Source organism: Anopheles stephensi, chromosome 2, assembly GCF_013141755.1.
Source record: "Anopheles stephensi strain Indian chromosome 2, UCI_ANSTEP_V1.0, whole genome shotgun sequence".
NCBI lineage: Eukaryota > Metazoa > Arthropoda > Insecta > Diptera > Culicidae > Anopheles > Anopheles stephensi.
In genome coordinates, this window is record NC_050202.1 from 11,952,567 (window position 1) to 11,969,991 (window position 17,425).

Genomic DNA, 17,425 nt, shown 5'->3' on the forward strand with positions numbered 1-17,425 from the left:
GCCTAGTGAAGACAAATCCCCAGAGGTTCCTCCGGCCTTGCTGGCCATACATGGTTCCCAACGAGTCTGATCATTGGTGCTGTGTCCCTGAGGCTATGCTAGCTAAACTTCCTATCTTTCTGCACATTCCAACACTGTCTTACGTTTCGAATATTGTTTTCAATTAAAAAATACCAAAAAATGTCTTCTTTTGTTTAAACAAAAAGTTGAAAACCCTTTTAAAGCTTAAGGCAACAAACAAATTGTATAACATTTATTGTAAACCAGACCACGACGCACTACACACACATACAGGCATTTTTGTTGTTGTTTTATTCGTATCAAATAGTTTTGTTGTTGCAGTTGTTGACTTCGAAGTACACTTCCCTCTGTTCCCTCCTTCTACCCGCCATACGTTCCGCCGTCGTATTGTGGTGACCACAGAAGAGAAGAAGCTTCGAACCGGCACGAGAGTACTATTGCTGCTTACCGCCTTTAATCGGTATGTATTTTATGTGTGTTTTTTAGTTTCATTACATTTTCTACATCACCACGATCATCATCTCGCTCGCTTAATACACTAGTTGGTGTTGCCCTGCTCTCTTCCACCACACACACACATGTTTGCCACGTGACTGTCTACTACCCGCTTACTACCCGTACTGAGGCTGTCCAATTGAAAACCAATGCACCCGCCGAAGGCAAGCGTTTTAAACGCCAATACATTATTGAAGAAATTTGTTTTAAAAAGTAGTGTCCTCGCGCACACCAACACACACACACAGTTAGGCAATCGCAGCAACTAAATTCTTATTCGACGGCGTGTTTTAGTGTCCCGAGTTTCCTCCTATTGCTGCTTTCTTTTTTGCTGCACACGGTGGAGTTGCAGTAGCTCCCCGTCGTCCTTGTCGTTCGTGGCAATAGAAGGTTCAGTTGGGTGGGTGGTGTTGTGGATGGATGGCACATTTTACGCCTGCGGTTCACCGCCAATGTGTGCGTGCTGCTGTGGGACAAAGTTCAGCACTTCCTTAAACACCAGCTCTAAAACGATAGAAGGAAAGCGGAAGCGAATCAATCGTTTTTTTTTTTTCGAATACGGCACTCTGCACTCTCTGATTGTCTTACCCTTCCACCGTTCGACGGGCAGATCCATGTCTTCGAAACTCTGATCGTAAAGAGAAGAGGTCGGTTCGTCGGACGGATCGGCATACTTTTCCAGATAGCTAGAAAAGGGGATAGTAAGGGGAAAAAGGATTAGAATACGTCCAAAGTGGCTTCGGGACAGCATTAGACTCACGGATGGGCCAACGCCTGTTCCGCCGTTATCCGCTTGTCCGCATCCAGCTCCAGCATTTTCTCCAGCAAATCGATGGCAAGCGGGTTGGCGCCACGGAACACATCACTGAAGTTGCGCTTCTCGGTCTTCGGGAGCGATTTGATGTAGTGTCGGGCCTGCGAGTAGAAGCAACAAATCGTTAATATCCTTTTGCATGTTCTCTCAACTCTCTTTTTATTAACTACATTTACTGCAAACTGGCCTTTTGGGTATACCAATTTAACAACAAAAAAGATAAGCTAACACGCGTTCGCTACCTCTTCGCTGGTGATTTTTTGCATAAGTTCTTCGTTGGGTGTACCGCAGAAAAACATAACGCGCGTCAGATGGTCAATATCTGATGGATCAAAACCCATGGGGGTTGCGGCATGTGTCAGCGTCGTCGTAAGTCGAAAGCGGGTCGTTGTTGGTTGGGGGGCCAAACGTGGCAGAAGAGTTCGTAAGTTCCAAAAGTTAAGGTTGCTACGAAACATGCTGGCTTTTTTATTGATGTACAATTGTTGTTAACCATACAATTTTTGTTAGTAAAACCCGAATTAGTCGCAATAGAGCGAGAAATCAGAATGGAGTTCTTCCACTGCTTCATCTAACGTATTTATGAGCTAAGGGAAGGCGTAGCGTAGCCCGTACCGCTTTAACCAGCACTCCTCTCGACGCGCCGAAATAGCTCAGTTGGGAGAGCGTTAGACTGAAGATCTAAAGGTCCCCGGTTCAATCCCGGGTTTCGGCACATACGAGCAATATTTTTTTCTTGGCTCCGTTGTGTAGTTAGGTTTCAATTTACCCTACACATACACAATTAACCATCCAAACAACCACTTATCCAATTTAATTATTATTTTGCTGAGTCTTAGTCGCTTTTGAATATTAGTTTATACGTGTTTTTACACCATTTTTTAAAAAATTTGAACTATAGTTCATGCATATATCACGCATTAGCAAGCAAAAAAAAAAAAACACTTTTTTCGAAATTTTACTATTAAAATAATACTTGAACGCATAAGCTATATTAGATAGAATGCAAACAATGTTAGTGTCGAACAACGTTAAACATTGGTGAGGAGTTTTAATAAGATCGCCCTTCAAATTATACCTTAGCTGTTAGATAACCGTAAAACATGCCTTAGTTTTGTATGTTATTGTTGCCCACTATACAAATCATAATTACAGATATAATGTTAATAGTATAAGTCAGCTCAACAGTTTCTGTGACATAAAACGGACTACCAAAGCCCAGTAACGGATCAATCCGCCTCTTGGAGACCCTTAATACGTCGAATTTGCTGACTGGGCCAATGTTAGAGAACAAGCGGCCTGTATTAATATATCCTGTACCTCTTATGGAGTTTGGGGACCCTTTAAATGAACGAGGCTCGCAGGATCCCACACTCAGCTTATAGGAAGATAGCCTTTGGGGCTCCAGGACTAAAGGCCGAGTTGAACTCTGTACAAGACATGGAACACGAACAACCTCACAGAGTTACATGGAGGTACTCTGTCAGACAGCCTCAAACGAAACTATTTGTTTTGTCCAATTTTGTCATGTTCGATATTCCAGCTGCACTGTGTACTCCTTGACTGTGTGACGCCAACTGTTTGGATAAAATTAGTTATGTGGTATTTTTTTTCAAACTATTGGAGTATTTATCACAATATTTATGACACAAAGAAGCCGCGTTTATGTATTGTCACATTGAAAGACAATTCCCAAAGACAACAGGCCGGTGGCTTAACTTCCCCAACATCAGAGCACAGCCTTATTCGTTCAGGTTGCTTCCTATTGAACAGCACTGTAATAGACAGCCCACCCCCCACCTGCCGAAATAGCTCAGTTGGGAGAGCGTTAGACTGAAGATCTAAAGGTCCCCGGTTCAATCCCGGGTTTCGGCAAAGATGCCCTTCTTTTTTTACTATTATTTATGTGATCGTAAAAGCTTACATTTTATATAGTTCTCAGACTTTTTAGTAGTTACAACACAGTAATCAACAGCGAAGTTGTTACTATTACTACTCGAAGTTGTTACTATTACTACTCGAAGTTGTTACTATTACTACCCGAAGTTGTTACTATTCTACTGTTACTGTTACTAAGAGAAGGATACATGATAAGATAGGAACGTATTCGTGAAAGCATTCCGTCTTTTATACCGTATACAAGTACTTGTTACCATAGTATACGAATAATTGTTGAATAATTTATATATACACTGCTACATTTTTTCTACTAATATCAAAATTCACAAATATAGCGTAAGTATAGTAAGTCAGTTTTGATAGTCATTCAGTTGTCTAGATTTAAATTTGTTGTATTATAACCAATTTTAAAAATGAAAGATACAACCAATTAAAACACAACTTCATGAATTAGTATTGTAATACATTTACACTCTTGTTGAAATCAATGTAAACATATGCTTTTAAATGTTACGCAAAACAACAAGAACCACCCCGTTGAATGACACGTATGTCCGTCCCCCCTTTATGCAAATGGAAAAAGCATGTAAACGGGAAAGGCACAGTTTACCAGTACGCGTATAGCGACCCAGCCCCCCACCCGCCGAAATAGCTCAGTTGGGAGAGCGTTAGACTGAAGATCTAAAGGTCCCCGGTTCAATCCCGGGTTTCGGCACACACGAGAGGGAGTGAAGAAACAATTCCTCCTTTTTTGCTCCCCATCAGAGGAATTCCGGTTTTTCACACAAATCATTCATCACCCATATGTTCCGTAGCTTTGCGTAAAAAAAAACATCTATATTTTCATCCCTCTCCATTTGAGTGGGGCATTTCACATGAACATGGTGTCAGAATGTCTAATTGATGTGTGTGCACTTGTTTGCCGAACAAGGCAAAGGCAAATGCAAAAAAAATACACATGGAGCGGTTTCCCAACAAAAACCGCACACAGTTACAATCACGTCTACCCTCCCCGGATTGGGACACTAGCCATGTATGCACATATGTCCAAAGAAATCGCCAACATACATGACAGATAATAACTTAATCAAGACGATCGCTCAACTGCCTTGTGAGGTGTGCCATGGGGCGAAGGGGGGGTATGGACGGACGTATGATAAGCCACCCCTCCCCCCCCCCTCATTGGCGTGCAGAAATACACACACATACATCCCCCCATCATCCCTCCAACCGTGTGATGATAAGCGGGTTCTGCACATATCTCATGTACGCCGCCCTTTTACAGTAACTTGCTGCAGGAATGTCAGTGAAATCCTGGTTGAAACCTTGCCACTTTTCCACGTGACGTAGCCTCTACCTAGGAAACTGCCAGCGTAAGGGTAGTTTTGTGTGGCGTTTACTGGGGTTTTGAGGGACCTAACACTTTATTTTACAATAGCATTTAATGTCGCATCCTAATCGAGCTCTTCATAAAATTGTTTGAGCCGATGGAATTCAACAATATTTTAAAAAAAATGTACTTTGGAAATAATAAATAGTTTCGAAAGTTCAATCCTGCCCAATCGAGCGAGCCCTGCACTCACCAAGAACCCCCTTTCAGCCCGAGTAAAAAAAAAACGACTCGCATCGTAAACTACCAGATGCCACCGCGAGTCGTGATTAAGTGTGTGCGAAATGGCAGAGGCTGGGCGCGCAGAAGAAAATGGCAACAGCAAAAATCTCAACTATTAAAAAAGAAAACGTGCAAGAATTTGTAGAATGTTGTCCCCAAGCTGGACATGGGCTGTCGCGCAAACCCCCTCCTACCCTCCTCCTTCACCCCGTTAAGTCTGTCCGCACTCCACACATTGTGTCTACAGTAGGAAAGATCGACTGGATCGACCACATTCAATCATCGGAGTGTGGCGGTGCACTTCGCGCTAGTAGGAGCACAATTAACACACATTAAATGCATTCTATCGGTCATTTGATTACACCAGTGGAAATGCTTATATGTGCGCGTGAAGTTTTTGTTTGCTTCAACCAATTAGACTTTATGCGCATAAATCAAATAAAAATATGACTGCTAGATTATACTTGCAAGGAACATCATTAGAGAAATTTGCATTAGAGAGATACAACAGTCGGAAATATAATCCCCACTGAGTTTTCCCCAAGTCGCTAGGCATCCTCAGAAGTTCACTATTGGGTGTGCTTTGCTTTCGGGGCTTGTCTGCCACTACACGAGCGATGATCAACATGATCTTGTCCTGCTAGACTGCGCTGTCTGTCCACCAAGACCCTGATAGACTTTTTGTTCAAGGAAGATGTGTAGTCCCAGTTCTAGTTCCATACTGAATGCCAAGCCAGTTTCAGCTCAGTTTAGATGCCAGAGTAATGGAAAGCTTTGACTTGACTTTGATCACATGCTTCACAGATGCTCCACTACCTCCTCACAATGAAAACAGTAAGGGGATGGGATGAAGCCCATACGATGCAAGTATTCAGGTACGTACTTGTGTCCCGTGAGTACCTGCGAAAAGTGGAACATCATCTCTTCAAGTTTTCTACTTATCCAATGTTCGCGATTCGGAATTCTTCTTCTTCTGTGGCACTACAACCTTGAGAGGTCTCGGCCTGCCATTTCTGGCTTTCTGTGACTTAATTTTAAAGTACTCTGTATGGAGTATGGACTCTGTCCAAAACTGACGAAGCCCTCTTAGCCGCGTTCGAGAGGAAGATGCTCAGAAGGATTTTTGGCCCCGTATGTGTGGAAGGACAATGGAGGAGCCGCTACAACGACGAGCTCTACGAGCTGTATGATGATCTCACTATCGTACAGCGCATTAGACTCGCCAGGCTCCGGTGGGCTGGTCACGTCATGAGAATGACACCGGACGACCCAGCCCGTAAAGTCCTTTTAGGCCGTCCACAAGGACAGAGGAGGCGTGGTAGGCCCAAATTGAGATGGAGTGATGGCGTTGATGCGTCCGCCAGAACGGCCGGGATAACGGATTGGCAGACGACGGCGCTGAACCGTGAGCGGTATCGAGGATTGTTGCAGCAGGCCAAGACCGCAAAGCGGTTGTAGCGCCTGATAAGTAAGTAAGTAAGTAATCTATTTCAATAATTTTATATAGCACAATAAGATAACGCAAAAATGCTGATAAAAACCACCTCGGAATCGAATCTTATACGAATGTCCATTAGTGTGTATCCAATCCAACGGGAAAGATATGTGAGGCTTGTACAGGACAAATCGTACAACTCGTGTGAGCGTCTAGAATTAAATTAGATTGCTTAAAAGAACTTAACCACCACCCCGTGGCCACTGGAAATTAGTTTAAAAGCCACCAATGTTTGACCCAACCCCAAAGCCTATCTATCAGCCATAAACACGCTTGTCGCAATGCACCACCTCTCCGCCTCAGGTAGGTTGACCACGTCTACTCTACTGTCACGATCTTGTAGTGGGTAATAGCAGTATGCCACCTAATGCCCAGAGCCGGTTGAATCGATCACGACGCGTCGTGTATCCGTTGCTCTAATCACATTTGACACAATCAGCCACCAAGCCAGGCTAGCTAGGGGGGTACGTACCAGTGCGTACAAGGAGTTGGCTACTACTGGACGTACTTGAATCCGTTTTGCCACTGCAATAGTTGATTGATTGCAGTGCAGTGCAAGCAGTTTAAAAATGGTTATTGCTACCTGCAAAAACTGCTTTGGGTGTCTGTCTGCAGACAAGTGTCCGCTGCTTCGACCTTTCTAATTGGCATTAATTAAAAATCTTTCTAAAGCTATTTGTCATTCGTGTACCGATTTGTGTACGGTCTTCTGGGGGCAAGTTTAGTGAGATGGCGGCGAGATCCGTTCATTAAGCAAGTCAAATAAAGGCACCCGTAACGTATTGATACTCTCAAGCCCTTCAACGCACAAATAAACTGCTAAAAACTAACATATTTAAATTAAAGAAAAAGAAAAACAGCATACGATTACTCACACTTTCCGAGGAGATTTTCGCCATGAACTCATCGTTCGGTGTGCCGAGTATCTCCATGATAAGGTTTAGCTGGTGAATGTCTGGCGGTGATTGAAGATGGGGAGTTGAGAGTGCAATGGGTGGGAGCAAAAGGCAACGACGGGTTTGGAGTGAAAGAAAATCACGTTCACAACATTTCAGTTGCCCCCTTTGGACAGAAGGGCAATTTAAGGTAGGTAAAAAGAGGGGGAATTACTATACGTTAATGACAAATACTGGTTGAATGGGACGCTAACTAAACACACATACAGAATGGAGTAAAATGGTTTGGTTGAGGGAAAGGATTAAAGCACAGTGATCAATTAACCCAAATCATGGAGGGAGATTGAGAAATAAAGGGACATAAACTACCCGCTTTTTGTTAGAAAGGTTAGTCATAGAACGTCACACCGAAGCACAAATTAATACCACAAGCGGTCTGAGGCTACAGGTCAATGTTAGGCACATGTACAGGTACAGACAAACGGGTTTTTGCGAAAAGGATACGGTCCGTGCCGGGGAACAGGGTCCGACCGGTTAGCAGCTCCGCCATGATGCACCCGACCGACCAGATGTCGACCGTCTGATTGTAGTGCATCCAGTTGAGCATAATTTCAGGCGCACGGTACCAGCGGGTCGCAACGTACCCGGTCATCTCGTTCTCGGTCGGTCGGGCCAGCCCGAAATCCAATATTTTCAGCTCGCAATCTTCGTTCACGGCAATGTTGGACGGTTTCAAATCCTGCAAGTAGCGTAGATAAAGCGGGAAAAAGGGGTTGAGTTGACGATCCTGGGTCTGGCAGGGTAATTACAGAATTTGCGACATAATGCGACGATTGGAACGAACACACGGGTGGTGGAACATAATGTCATGTGGAAAAGACTTATTATACTGCGGAGAGGAACGTGGTGGATCGATTTTTCAACCCACCAACCCGAGGTCGGTCGGTTTGGTGGATACGACACACACAGACGGCCGTCCCCTCTCTCTTATCACACCGAACTTTCGAATAGATTTTTTTTTGTGGCGACACGCACATGGGTGCCGGTGTAGTACACCGTTTGATTAATGTTTGCATTAAGCTGCTTGAGCGGTCAGTAGCGTACCCGGTGAATGATGCCGGCACTGTGGATGTACTTGAGACCACGCAGGATCTGGTACACGAGAAACTGGACGTGCTCGTCCGACAGGCGCTGGGTGCGGATGATGTTGTTCAGGTCGGCGCCCATCAGGTGCGTGACCAGGTACACCTGCTGGAACGATTCGAGCTTGTTGTCCCCGGGATGGAACACGTCCAGCAGGCCAATTATGTTCTCGTGGTTCATGTGCTTCAGCATGCGCAGCTCCCGGTAGGTGCGTTTGGCATGGACGGCCGACTGGAACGGGCGGGCCAACTTCTTGATTGCCACCTTCACATTGTGTACCGTGTCCATGGCCGAGCTGTGAAAGAGAAGGAAAATGGTGATAGAAATCAGTAATTTATTTAGTTTAGTTTTTTATGAAAAACAACATTTACATCGCCTGGAAGTATGCAACATCAGAAACCATTCGCCTTTAGAACAAGGGTAGTGGCACAACAGGCTTTGTTGATGTTCATTAGCAGTTGAATTAGGCTTGCCACTAACTCTTTACCCCGCCAAAAACACGAGACCCTCTCAAATATCGATTGCATACTTTCAGGCGCCAGCGAGCCTAGACACAACACGGGCTTGATTACACCGTGGACAATAATAAATTAGCATTCAAGTTCACAACAAGCAGTCGTTTTAAACGCTTTTAAAAAATGATAACGAATTTTTTAATAAAATTATAAGACAATTCCACAAGTTAAATATTGAATTGAATTTAATTATTTAAATTAAATTTATATACGCTATAGAACGGCTCCGTTTGCATTCGATGAATGATGGCAATAAAATATCACAATGAAGTCAACTGTTCAATTAATATCGTAAACGAAGCATACAATTTTATACTTTCGATACAGAAGCTTCAGGGATCAATATATACTTGCTAAGATAGGTGCAATAGGAATTTGTCCATTATCTCATATTCAAACTCCTGTGCACAAAGTATATTATAAGTTATAAGTAGAATATATTTATATTTAGAAATATAAAGGATTAACACCGTATAGTCATTAAAATAAATTTTGTTAACGAATTCGCAGCCTTTAAAACAATTAACATTCCATTAACGCCTCATAAACTCTAATTTCCGCTACTATACCTTACAAAGTTGGTATTTTGACTGTGTGAAATTAAGTACTACACTTGTGAAATCATCTGATAACCACCTGTAAAGATATTTGCTTTCCAGTGATCTCACGGGTACAGCACAATAAAACCAAGGAGCTGAGGGAGCTTCTAGGGCTTAGGTTAGTAGCAATAAATAACCAGGCAGCGTTACAGAGCGTTACATCATAACAGCAGTGGAATTTATGCATTAAATAACGGCCAACCCGTCACGTTTTCACGTACCAACTCATTAATCATCATCATCATCATCACCAAGGTACACTGGTTTGCACGTAATGCGATTTTAATACATGAAGCAATCGACTTTTAATTTAACGATAATTTTGTCAAAATTATAATATAATTTGGAATTTCGGCTATAAAAGAAGCAGAACTTTTATTGAATAAGCGTCATTCGATTTCGTCCATTGCTCACATGCAAATGCTCATTCCGCTCAACTTTTTGAGGGCAGAAAACAGCAACAATCCTCCCGAAGAATTACCGAAAGCCAAAGAGATTCCCCCTTCTTTCCTTCAACATTATTTCTATGCGCTTGGTGGTTCTACATCTCGGCGCATGACCAGTAGTGCACCTTGCAACGCCACAGAAACAATTAAAGCCAAAGGGTACGATTGCTGTCTCCGTTACCTGTGTGTGTACGCGCGGGTTGAGAAGAGATAAGGTTATAAGGGGGCCTAAGGTTACGCCGGCCCCAAACGACCCTACCGACAGACGGACACCACCGAGCCGATCGCGGAGCGGCAAGCGGCCCAGTAAAAGGCGATGCTTTCGGATTCATTTGTTTATACGGTTAGTTCAGCCGTTCGTGTTATTTATAGCATTTCTCAAACCTATCTCTCGGCGGGGATTCTAGGTGGGCAGTGGCAGCAGCAGCAGAAGCAGCAGCATCATCCACCACAGAGACGCGTCGTCAAGTAAAACAAAACAGTAACACACAGTGGCACGGCTAATTATTCACACCTTGCTGCTGGGGGCCGTTTAAATCAAACCTGCCCCTTCATCGCTGTGAGTTTCCTGTTTGTTTCGGGATCGATTGGAAGATCGCATGAAGTTCCTGTTAGATAATTTCCTTCTTTTTACAGTTAGAAATTAGTTTTTGAAAATTGCAATTACCCCCTTTTTTCATTGCACATCTTCCAGTAGCCAATCGTTGCCAAGACGCAATTGCCACCCGAGTTCTTTACGTGCAAACACAATGATCGACCGACCACCACCAACTACTCCACGCCGTACGTCCGTTAGGGTGCCATCCACTTGCTTAGGGTGACACGGCTATTAATCGCACTTCGAAGCCCGTTCAATTGTTGCAAATTGACCGCATTTTACGCGTCACTTTGCGAGGAGGTTTCAATGACAAGCGGCGTGCAGCTAGGTAAGGCGAAGATCGATGATTCATTGCCGGTACCTTACTGAACTAGATCTACTGCTACTGTCTCGCGGGCGTACATTGAAGCGTAATTTGAATGTTGTGACAGTCAGCAGTTGTGACACGATATATCCTCTCGATGATGTAAGGGCAAGTTTATGCTTAAAGCTATAACTCTCTCTACAGTGCGTGACATAACTGTACCAGTTTCCGGATCAGTATTTCATTTTTAAAGGTAGCCTAAGTGATATTGCTGAGGTAACTGGATCTCAAAATGCTGTTGAAAACCATGCATTCGTCAGTATAAAATTGATTGGGCAGGTCAAGACTCTCGTTAAAGAAGGCAGATTTTACAACAGGCCAACCTCTACTTGTTGCCTAAGAACTTCCACAGGTAGTCTTGAGAAGTCTAAGTCGTCGTCTTTTATGCATTTTGCGTTGTAGACTCATCTCCAGCGAATTACTCTGGCTTAGACGAAAGTGTGAAGGATAAGTATTATCTTGTTTGGCTCTGCGTGGAGTTCGTTAACTATCATTCCCTACTCGATAAGCATAGTCGAGCGCGTACCATTAGGAGATATTATGGCCAGTAGAGCTCTAAAGTATATGAGTGGCCACAAATAGACGGATATTAACATTAATTGATATAGCTTTAGAATCTGAACATGAAGAACATGAAACAAGTCAAAAATTCGTCAAGAGCTTCGTCAGACACTTAACTGTTGAGGATTGAGAAATTCACCTAGACAATCGCTCCTCAAAAATTCTAATAGATTGGAACCGAATAATAGATATCTACAATTCCTTTGAGAGTCAAGGAACAAAACAGTTCCTCTCGCTTCTGAAATTCGTTCCTGATGGTTTTTCTGTCCAGAAGATCCCATAGGTTTTCAACAGGCTTTACTTACTTACTCTCTTATCAGGGCGCTACAACGGCTTCGCGGTCTTGGTCTGCTGTAACAATCCTCGATACCGGACTTTACGCAACAATCCTCGATAAAGGATTTTACGGGCTGGGTCGTCCGGTGTCATTCTCGTGCCGTGACCAGCCCACCGGAGCCTTGCGAATCTAAATCGCTGCACTATAGTGAGATCACCGTACAACTCGTAGAGTTCGTCATTGTAGCGGCTCAATAGGGTTTAATTTCATTTAAATAAACTGGTCAAATCAGCTTTCTAGAGCTGTAGTTGGAGTTCTGGATTCAACTTCTGACAGTTTCAGGTCATAATTACGATAATACCTACCTAACAGTGATAACACCGATTATGAAACTACTTAATTACTCTTTTATCTTTTTCATAGGACATTCTTAAAGTTACAGTGCCAACATTGTGTTACTAAGTGTGTGTGTGCGCTACATAATCAGCATATCAGCAACACCCTTTTTCCATAAACCTATCTCAACAGTAAAATAAAGTCATTATCGCAACACTTCCTCGTTTCGCGTAACGATTGGAGGGCAGCTGCTGAATGTAAGGAAAAGAGATTACGAGATTCTAGTCCGCCAATATGTACACCCCAACTGCCCCAGGCTACCCATCCCGTGCAAGATTATTGCATATGTAATATTTGCAAATAGCGCAATGCAAACAATGTTCTTATCATCTGCACAGGATTGTGCTACGCTCGCTCCGATTTATCGCCAGATGCAAATTATTTCAACCATTATTACTAATCGAATACCAATAACGGAGAACTGTAAACATCATAATCCATCGTCGTTGGTTTTAATCGTTCCGAATCGAAAGTGAAGTAACAGTGGAAGGTTAAATAACAGCAACGCTTAGTGACTCTCTGGTTGGAACGGGAAGCTTTTGCTGTTACCCACCACTATACCCGGGGGTTAGGTGAAATGTTGTTCGCGGGCATCTAATCTTATCTGGTGCATACCAATGAGATATCTAAAGTACATAGCAGCAGTACACAGAGGCCACGACGCGACTCTGAGTTAGGGTTGGGTGATGTTCGCGCACTCAATTACTTCTTCTGCTATTCCATAGCCTCAAGACCTACAATTTTTTGCGCTTTCTTGAATTGATTATAACCCTTAGATGAATAAATGAAGTACTGTGTCCTACGGTGGAGCGTTGTGCGGATGGAATTTGGTCCTAGCTTCGAAGTACTAGTTCATCTACAGGGTGCTAAGAGATGTTCGAATTTATTCATTAGGTATAACGTCCGAGGCCTCTCGAGGTTGTAGTGCAAAGATCCTCGAAGAGCACCAAATTAGGCTATGGGATCATTTTTCTTTGAAGAGGATGATGGAGCCTCAGTCTACGGTCTATGTTGACCGATATAAGGCCCAAGTTTTTCATCAGCGGAGATAGACAATCAAGGCTCCTGATGTTCTCAAACTGATAGGTATTCATGATAGTATCGTAGACCTTAAGATGTTTCCCATCCCGATAATTTTCTAAAAGAGAGGTACTTTTTTTAGAGAACGGTATCTCGGCCTCATAACGCCTATAAGGTAAGGTAAGGTAAGTCTATAAGTTTTGAAAGCAACGTGTGTAGAGCAAGAGCAAAGAATTCTTCTCCTCTGTTTTGGAGTTCAAACGTGGTCGTTCTAAACGTGGCAGAAAGTGCATCAAAATCATATTATAGCAAAAATGCCGGTGCTCTTGAAGATCTTCGATCGATTCTGGATCGAGTAGCTAACATCATAGGCATCTCCCATGGTACAATATGGCTTATTCTTTTGCCCGAAGTTTTGGGGTTCCCCAAAAACTGTTTGCTCGCCGAGTGCCGTAACAATGCAATTCAAAAACACGTCCGAATGCGACATTCTGAGCAACATTTGAATCAACAATCTGTTGCAGAACCTTTGGGGAAAATATTTCTCATTAAACAAAGAGGTTATAGACGAGAAAGGGGAGCAGTATTTGGCAGACCTTCCAGAGAGCTATTTCCGTGATGGGGTTGGAACAATGTTGGAATATTTTTTGGAATCTTTAGAAGGTTTAAATTGGCGCGATTCATCTTGGATACTAGCCCTTTTGTATGAGAATCTAGAGCTGTCCACTAGGCTGATGCCACCTTCAGAGAAGAGACTAATCAAATTTCAAGAGACACATGATTAATTTGACATTAGACGGTTCACCCTCTTTATAACTACCAACTCAAACTACGCACTAGCGTCAACTTTAATAAATTCAAATGACTTTCCTGACTCCCCTCATTGTTCGTGACATTCCCTCAATGAGAAGTACATGATGTGTACGAAAAATAGTAAATCCGGTACGAACCCCGCTCTGATACGCGCCAAGGTTACGCGAACATCAGCGCGCGCGATGGAAGCATTTCAATCCCAACTACATCCCTCGCAAACCCACACGCGGCTATGGCTGGATGTGCTGGAGAACGGCCGATGAATGACGACAGATGTTATGGCTCGAATCACGGGCACCACGGGCAATGGTGGTTGAATGAAATCCACTCCCAGCCCACCTAGAATGGAAGCCACTCCTACTCTGCTGCTGCATGGTTCTTTTTGATGTTAGGGAGACGCCATGGTGCGCCATTCTATGCCAGTTGAAATGAGCGATGGTAAAGAATGGATAACATTCCCAACATAGTTTGGGAGAAGGTCAGTTGGGGAGGATACCTTAACTGTCCGTTAATCAAACATCGATTGCATGTACCACCAACGCTGCTGCACTTGAAGCCAACATCTTCCGCTTGTATTTGTGATCTGCTAAGAGTGGATCTGCGTTGCAGACAGACACTGACAGACCATACTGCGGACACACACCACCACCTAATGCCACAATGCACCAACCAACCGCTCTTAGTTTTGGTTATTTAACTTTATGAGATTTGTGACCGGGTGGTACGATGCTGCCTCCACCATCATCACAGCACGAACCGGTTTGCTGTGCAAACAGCGGGCCGACACCACCAAAAAGCGGAACAGGAAAACCGAAAAGTACGTAAGCATCACCCATCGGTCGGTTGCCCCCTGAAAGGTCGTCGCATGGCTGCTGACTAGCCAGCCAGGCTGTTTGTTGTTTTGTGCCGGTGTTAATATTTATTTCTTGTGGCTCTCCTCTCTCTCTGCTCAGCTGCTCAGTTTCGGAAGTGTGGAGAATGGTGATGGCATCATTCGAATGACGGGTTTACAGCAAATCCCGTGCCAGTTGGGATAGATCACGATCAATTGAATTGGGATGTTTCTCACCTTAAATGGGACACAAGTGGCAATGGAAATGTGTTGTATGTCGTGAGAAATGGGTAAGTTTGACAGTATGTAAGCATGTAGAACTCATTTGCTGTGCAGACGATGTTGTAGGTTGAGCTATATCCTAATCCCGTTAATCACGATCGCATCTGTACTGAAAGCTATCGACCCGGCTGACTGTTCGTGCTACTAGCTTAAATTAAAACTTAATTTCGCTTCATTTATAGTAATACAGTGTAAGTCACTGTTTAGAAGATAACTAAGAGAATACTTGAATGTAATTAAGAAATCATACTGCCCATTCATACACGATAAGCGCTTTCGGTTTACAGCACGTATTGTTTTGGACCGAAGAAACGCTTCGCTCATTAGGCACGATACTTGCTTGGGAAAAGGAAATGAAATCCTAAAATATACTAAAAAATATACTGACTGTAACGATTTTTCATAACAGCATCCTGTGTTCTAGAGATCCTCCCAAATATCGATCGTTTACTGTATCGTGTCTGTTATGTGCAGACTAAAGGTTTAACAGCATTATAACTTCGTTTAAATATTTGAGTAGATTCGGTCAAAGATTTGACCCTCCTAGGCTTGAAGTCCAGGTTTCGATAAGCTTGGAGATTTCATTTTTCTGCAAATCACAGTCTGCCTCGAGATCGGAAAAATCGGTTCAAATATTGCAGATAACCCCGGATGAGCCCCAACGCTCATGCTTAAGGGAACAGAAGACTCCGAGAGTTTACACGGATATAATTTGAATCAGAGAGGCTTTTCCAATCATTTGCAGGATATTGCATAAGAATTATGTATACTGAAACTCAAGGAATTCATGGCTCAAATAAAAAAATAAATTAATCGAGATATTTAATTAAGCAGATGCACCAAGACAAATAACTCTTGAAAGGGTTGACGGATTGGCGATCTAGCCATGTCTTATACACATGCTCTACTCAGAGCAGGCCAAAAAGCCTTTAGCAGAATCCAATTAGAAGAAAGTATTTTCATAAGAAAAGCTTAAAAACTATTTATAAAATACAATTTCCAACACAAAATAGACAATCGGGATTCTAGCGTGTGTACAACATCCAACAGTATCAACTGTATTGTCTGGCCACCTGATGCTATGGTTTAAAGTTATTTAACATCAATTAGATGGTCTGTTGGTCCCGCAATCATAACTAGCCTGCTCCCAATAAAGCGATCAAGATTTAATGAATTTTCCGGTCTACTGCCGGAGCTCGTTGTAGAACGTTTAAAAACCCATGAAACCCATGGGTCAGTAATAAACAGCTAAGAGAAGAGCTGATTCGATTTAAAGATACTTACCACACCTGCCCGTAGGCACCGCTACCGACCGGGGTCAGTGCTTGATACTTGTCCGGAACTTCCCATTCCGTTTTGTTGATCTCGGTACGGTAAAAGTTGGCCATTATGGTTGGTCGTTTGCTTTGCTGTGCTTTTGCCCCGCCTTAGGCCAAATTTTGTCTCCGCCGCTTGCGGGTGTTGTTTTCTCTAGCTGATATATTTCTATTTATTACGGAACAGATGGACACACACAGGCACGCACACTTTCAGCATAAGCACAAATACCCACACACACACAGAATTGACACCTATTCTTTTTTATCTCAACAACCGGGGGACAACCGCTTTGTCCCACGCACCGCCACACCACGACCGTAATTATGCCGCCACGCTTCTTCCCCTTGCACCGCTTCACTCAAGCACACGAACACACGCGGACACAAACACACACCTTTCGGGTGGCACTTTTGAATTGCTTCAACCTGGCACCTTCCGGCCAAGATATCGGACGGTCGGTGGTGGTTCGGTGATAAGATGACACGAGGCACACACCAGCAAACCAACAATACCAACAATAGCAATCGAGCTTATCTGCACCAAATCACACGTAACGGAGTACAAAATCGGACGAAAGCGACCCCGGGATTCACTGGGTTCTCTTTTTTCACTACTACTGCAGGTGTGAATCGGCGGAACTGCTTGGCTAGCGCAAATACACCACAAGCCGCAGCATCTCACTCTCACACCGCGACCAACACCGGACGGATTTATTACGACAAACGTCACCGAAAGTTTGCGGAAACGCGGCCAACAATAGTTGCACTGAACGCGGAAACGAAGGAGGATATTGGGTGCAGGGAAAGCGGGTCGATTTCGCGGGACCGAATACAATTCACTTCTGTCCAGCAGTGGCCTTTCCCGTCGTTTGATTCGGTGTGGGATGTTGTTTTTTATTCAACGAAAACGTCAACAGTGTACACTTTTTAACGAAAGGGAAATGTCACCAGGATTGTTGATGACAGTTTGAAACGCCTAAGGTCTATACGTACGAGATGGGGTTGTCTGATAATTTAATTAAGTAGCT

The 17,425-nt window shown here is 43.5% G+C and overlaps 1 protein-coding gene and 3 non-coding genes across 5 annotated transcripts; 3 read left to right on the top strand and 1 right to left on the bottom strand.

Annotated features, from left to right (window-relative positions):
* Nucleotides 1–225: 225 nt before the first annotated feature.
* LOC118504036 (mitogen-activated protein kinase p38b-like) lies at nucleotides 226–17,288 on the bottom strand. 2 transcript variants are annotated; one of them, XM_036038024.1, is made up of 7 exons: nucleotides 16,363–17,288; nucleotides 8,337–8,670; nucleotides 7,737–7,971; nucleotides 1,573–1,652; nucleotides 1,277–1,431; nucleotides 1,105–1,202; nucleotides 226–1,020 (listed from the first exon to the last, which is right to left on the bottom strand). In XM_036038024.1, the coding sequence occupies exons 1-7, from the start codon at nucleotides 16,464–16,466 to the stop codon at nucleotides 947–949; spliced, it is 1,080 nt and encodes a 359-aa protein (XP_035893917.1). In that variant the 5' UTR covers nucleotides 16,467–17,288; the 3' UTR covers nucleotides 226–946. The 2 variants fall into 2 exon arrangements, with proteins under 2 accessions (XP_035893917.1, XP_035893916.1); XM_036038023.1 differs by lacking the exon at nucleotides 1,573–1,652 and adding an exon at nucleotides 7,212–7,291.
* Nucleotides 1,973–2,045, top strand: Trnaf-gaa. The gene has a single exon. It is a non-coding gene; the product is annotated as a tRNA-Phe (tRNA).
* Trnaf-gaa lies at nucleotides 3,133–3,205 on the top strand. The gene has a single exon. It is a non-coding gene; the product is annotated as a tRNA-Phe (tRNA).
* Nucleotides 3,872–3,944, top strand: Trnaf-gaa. Its single transcript has one exon. It is a non-coding gene; the product is annotated as a tRNA-Phe (tRNA).
* Nucleotides 17,289–17,425: the final 137 nt, after the last annotated feature.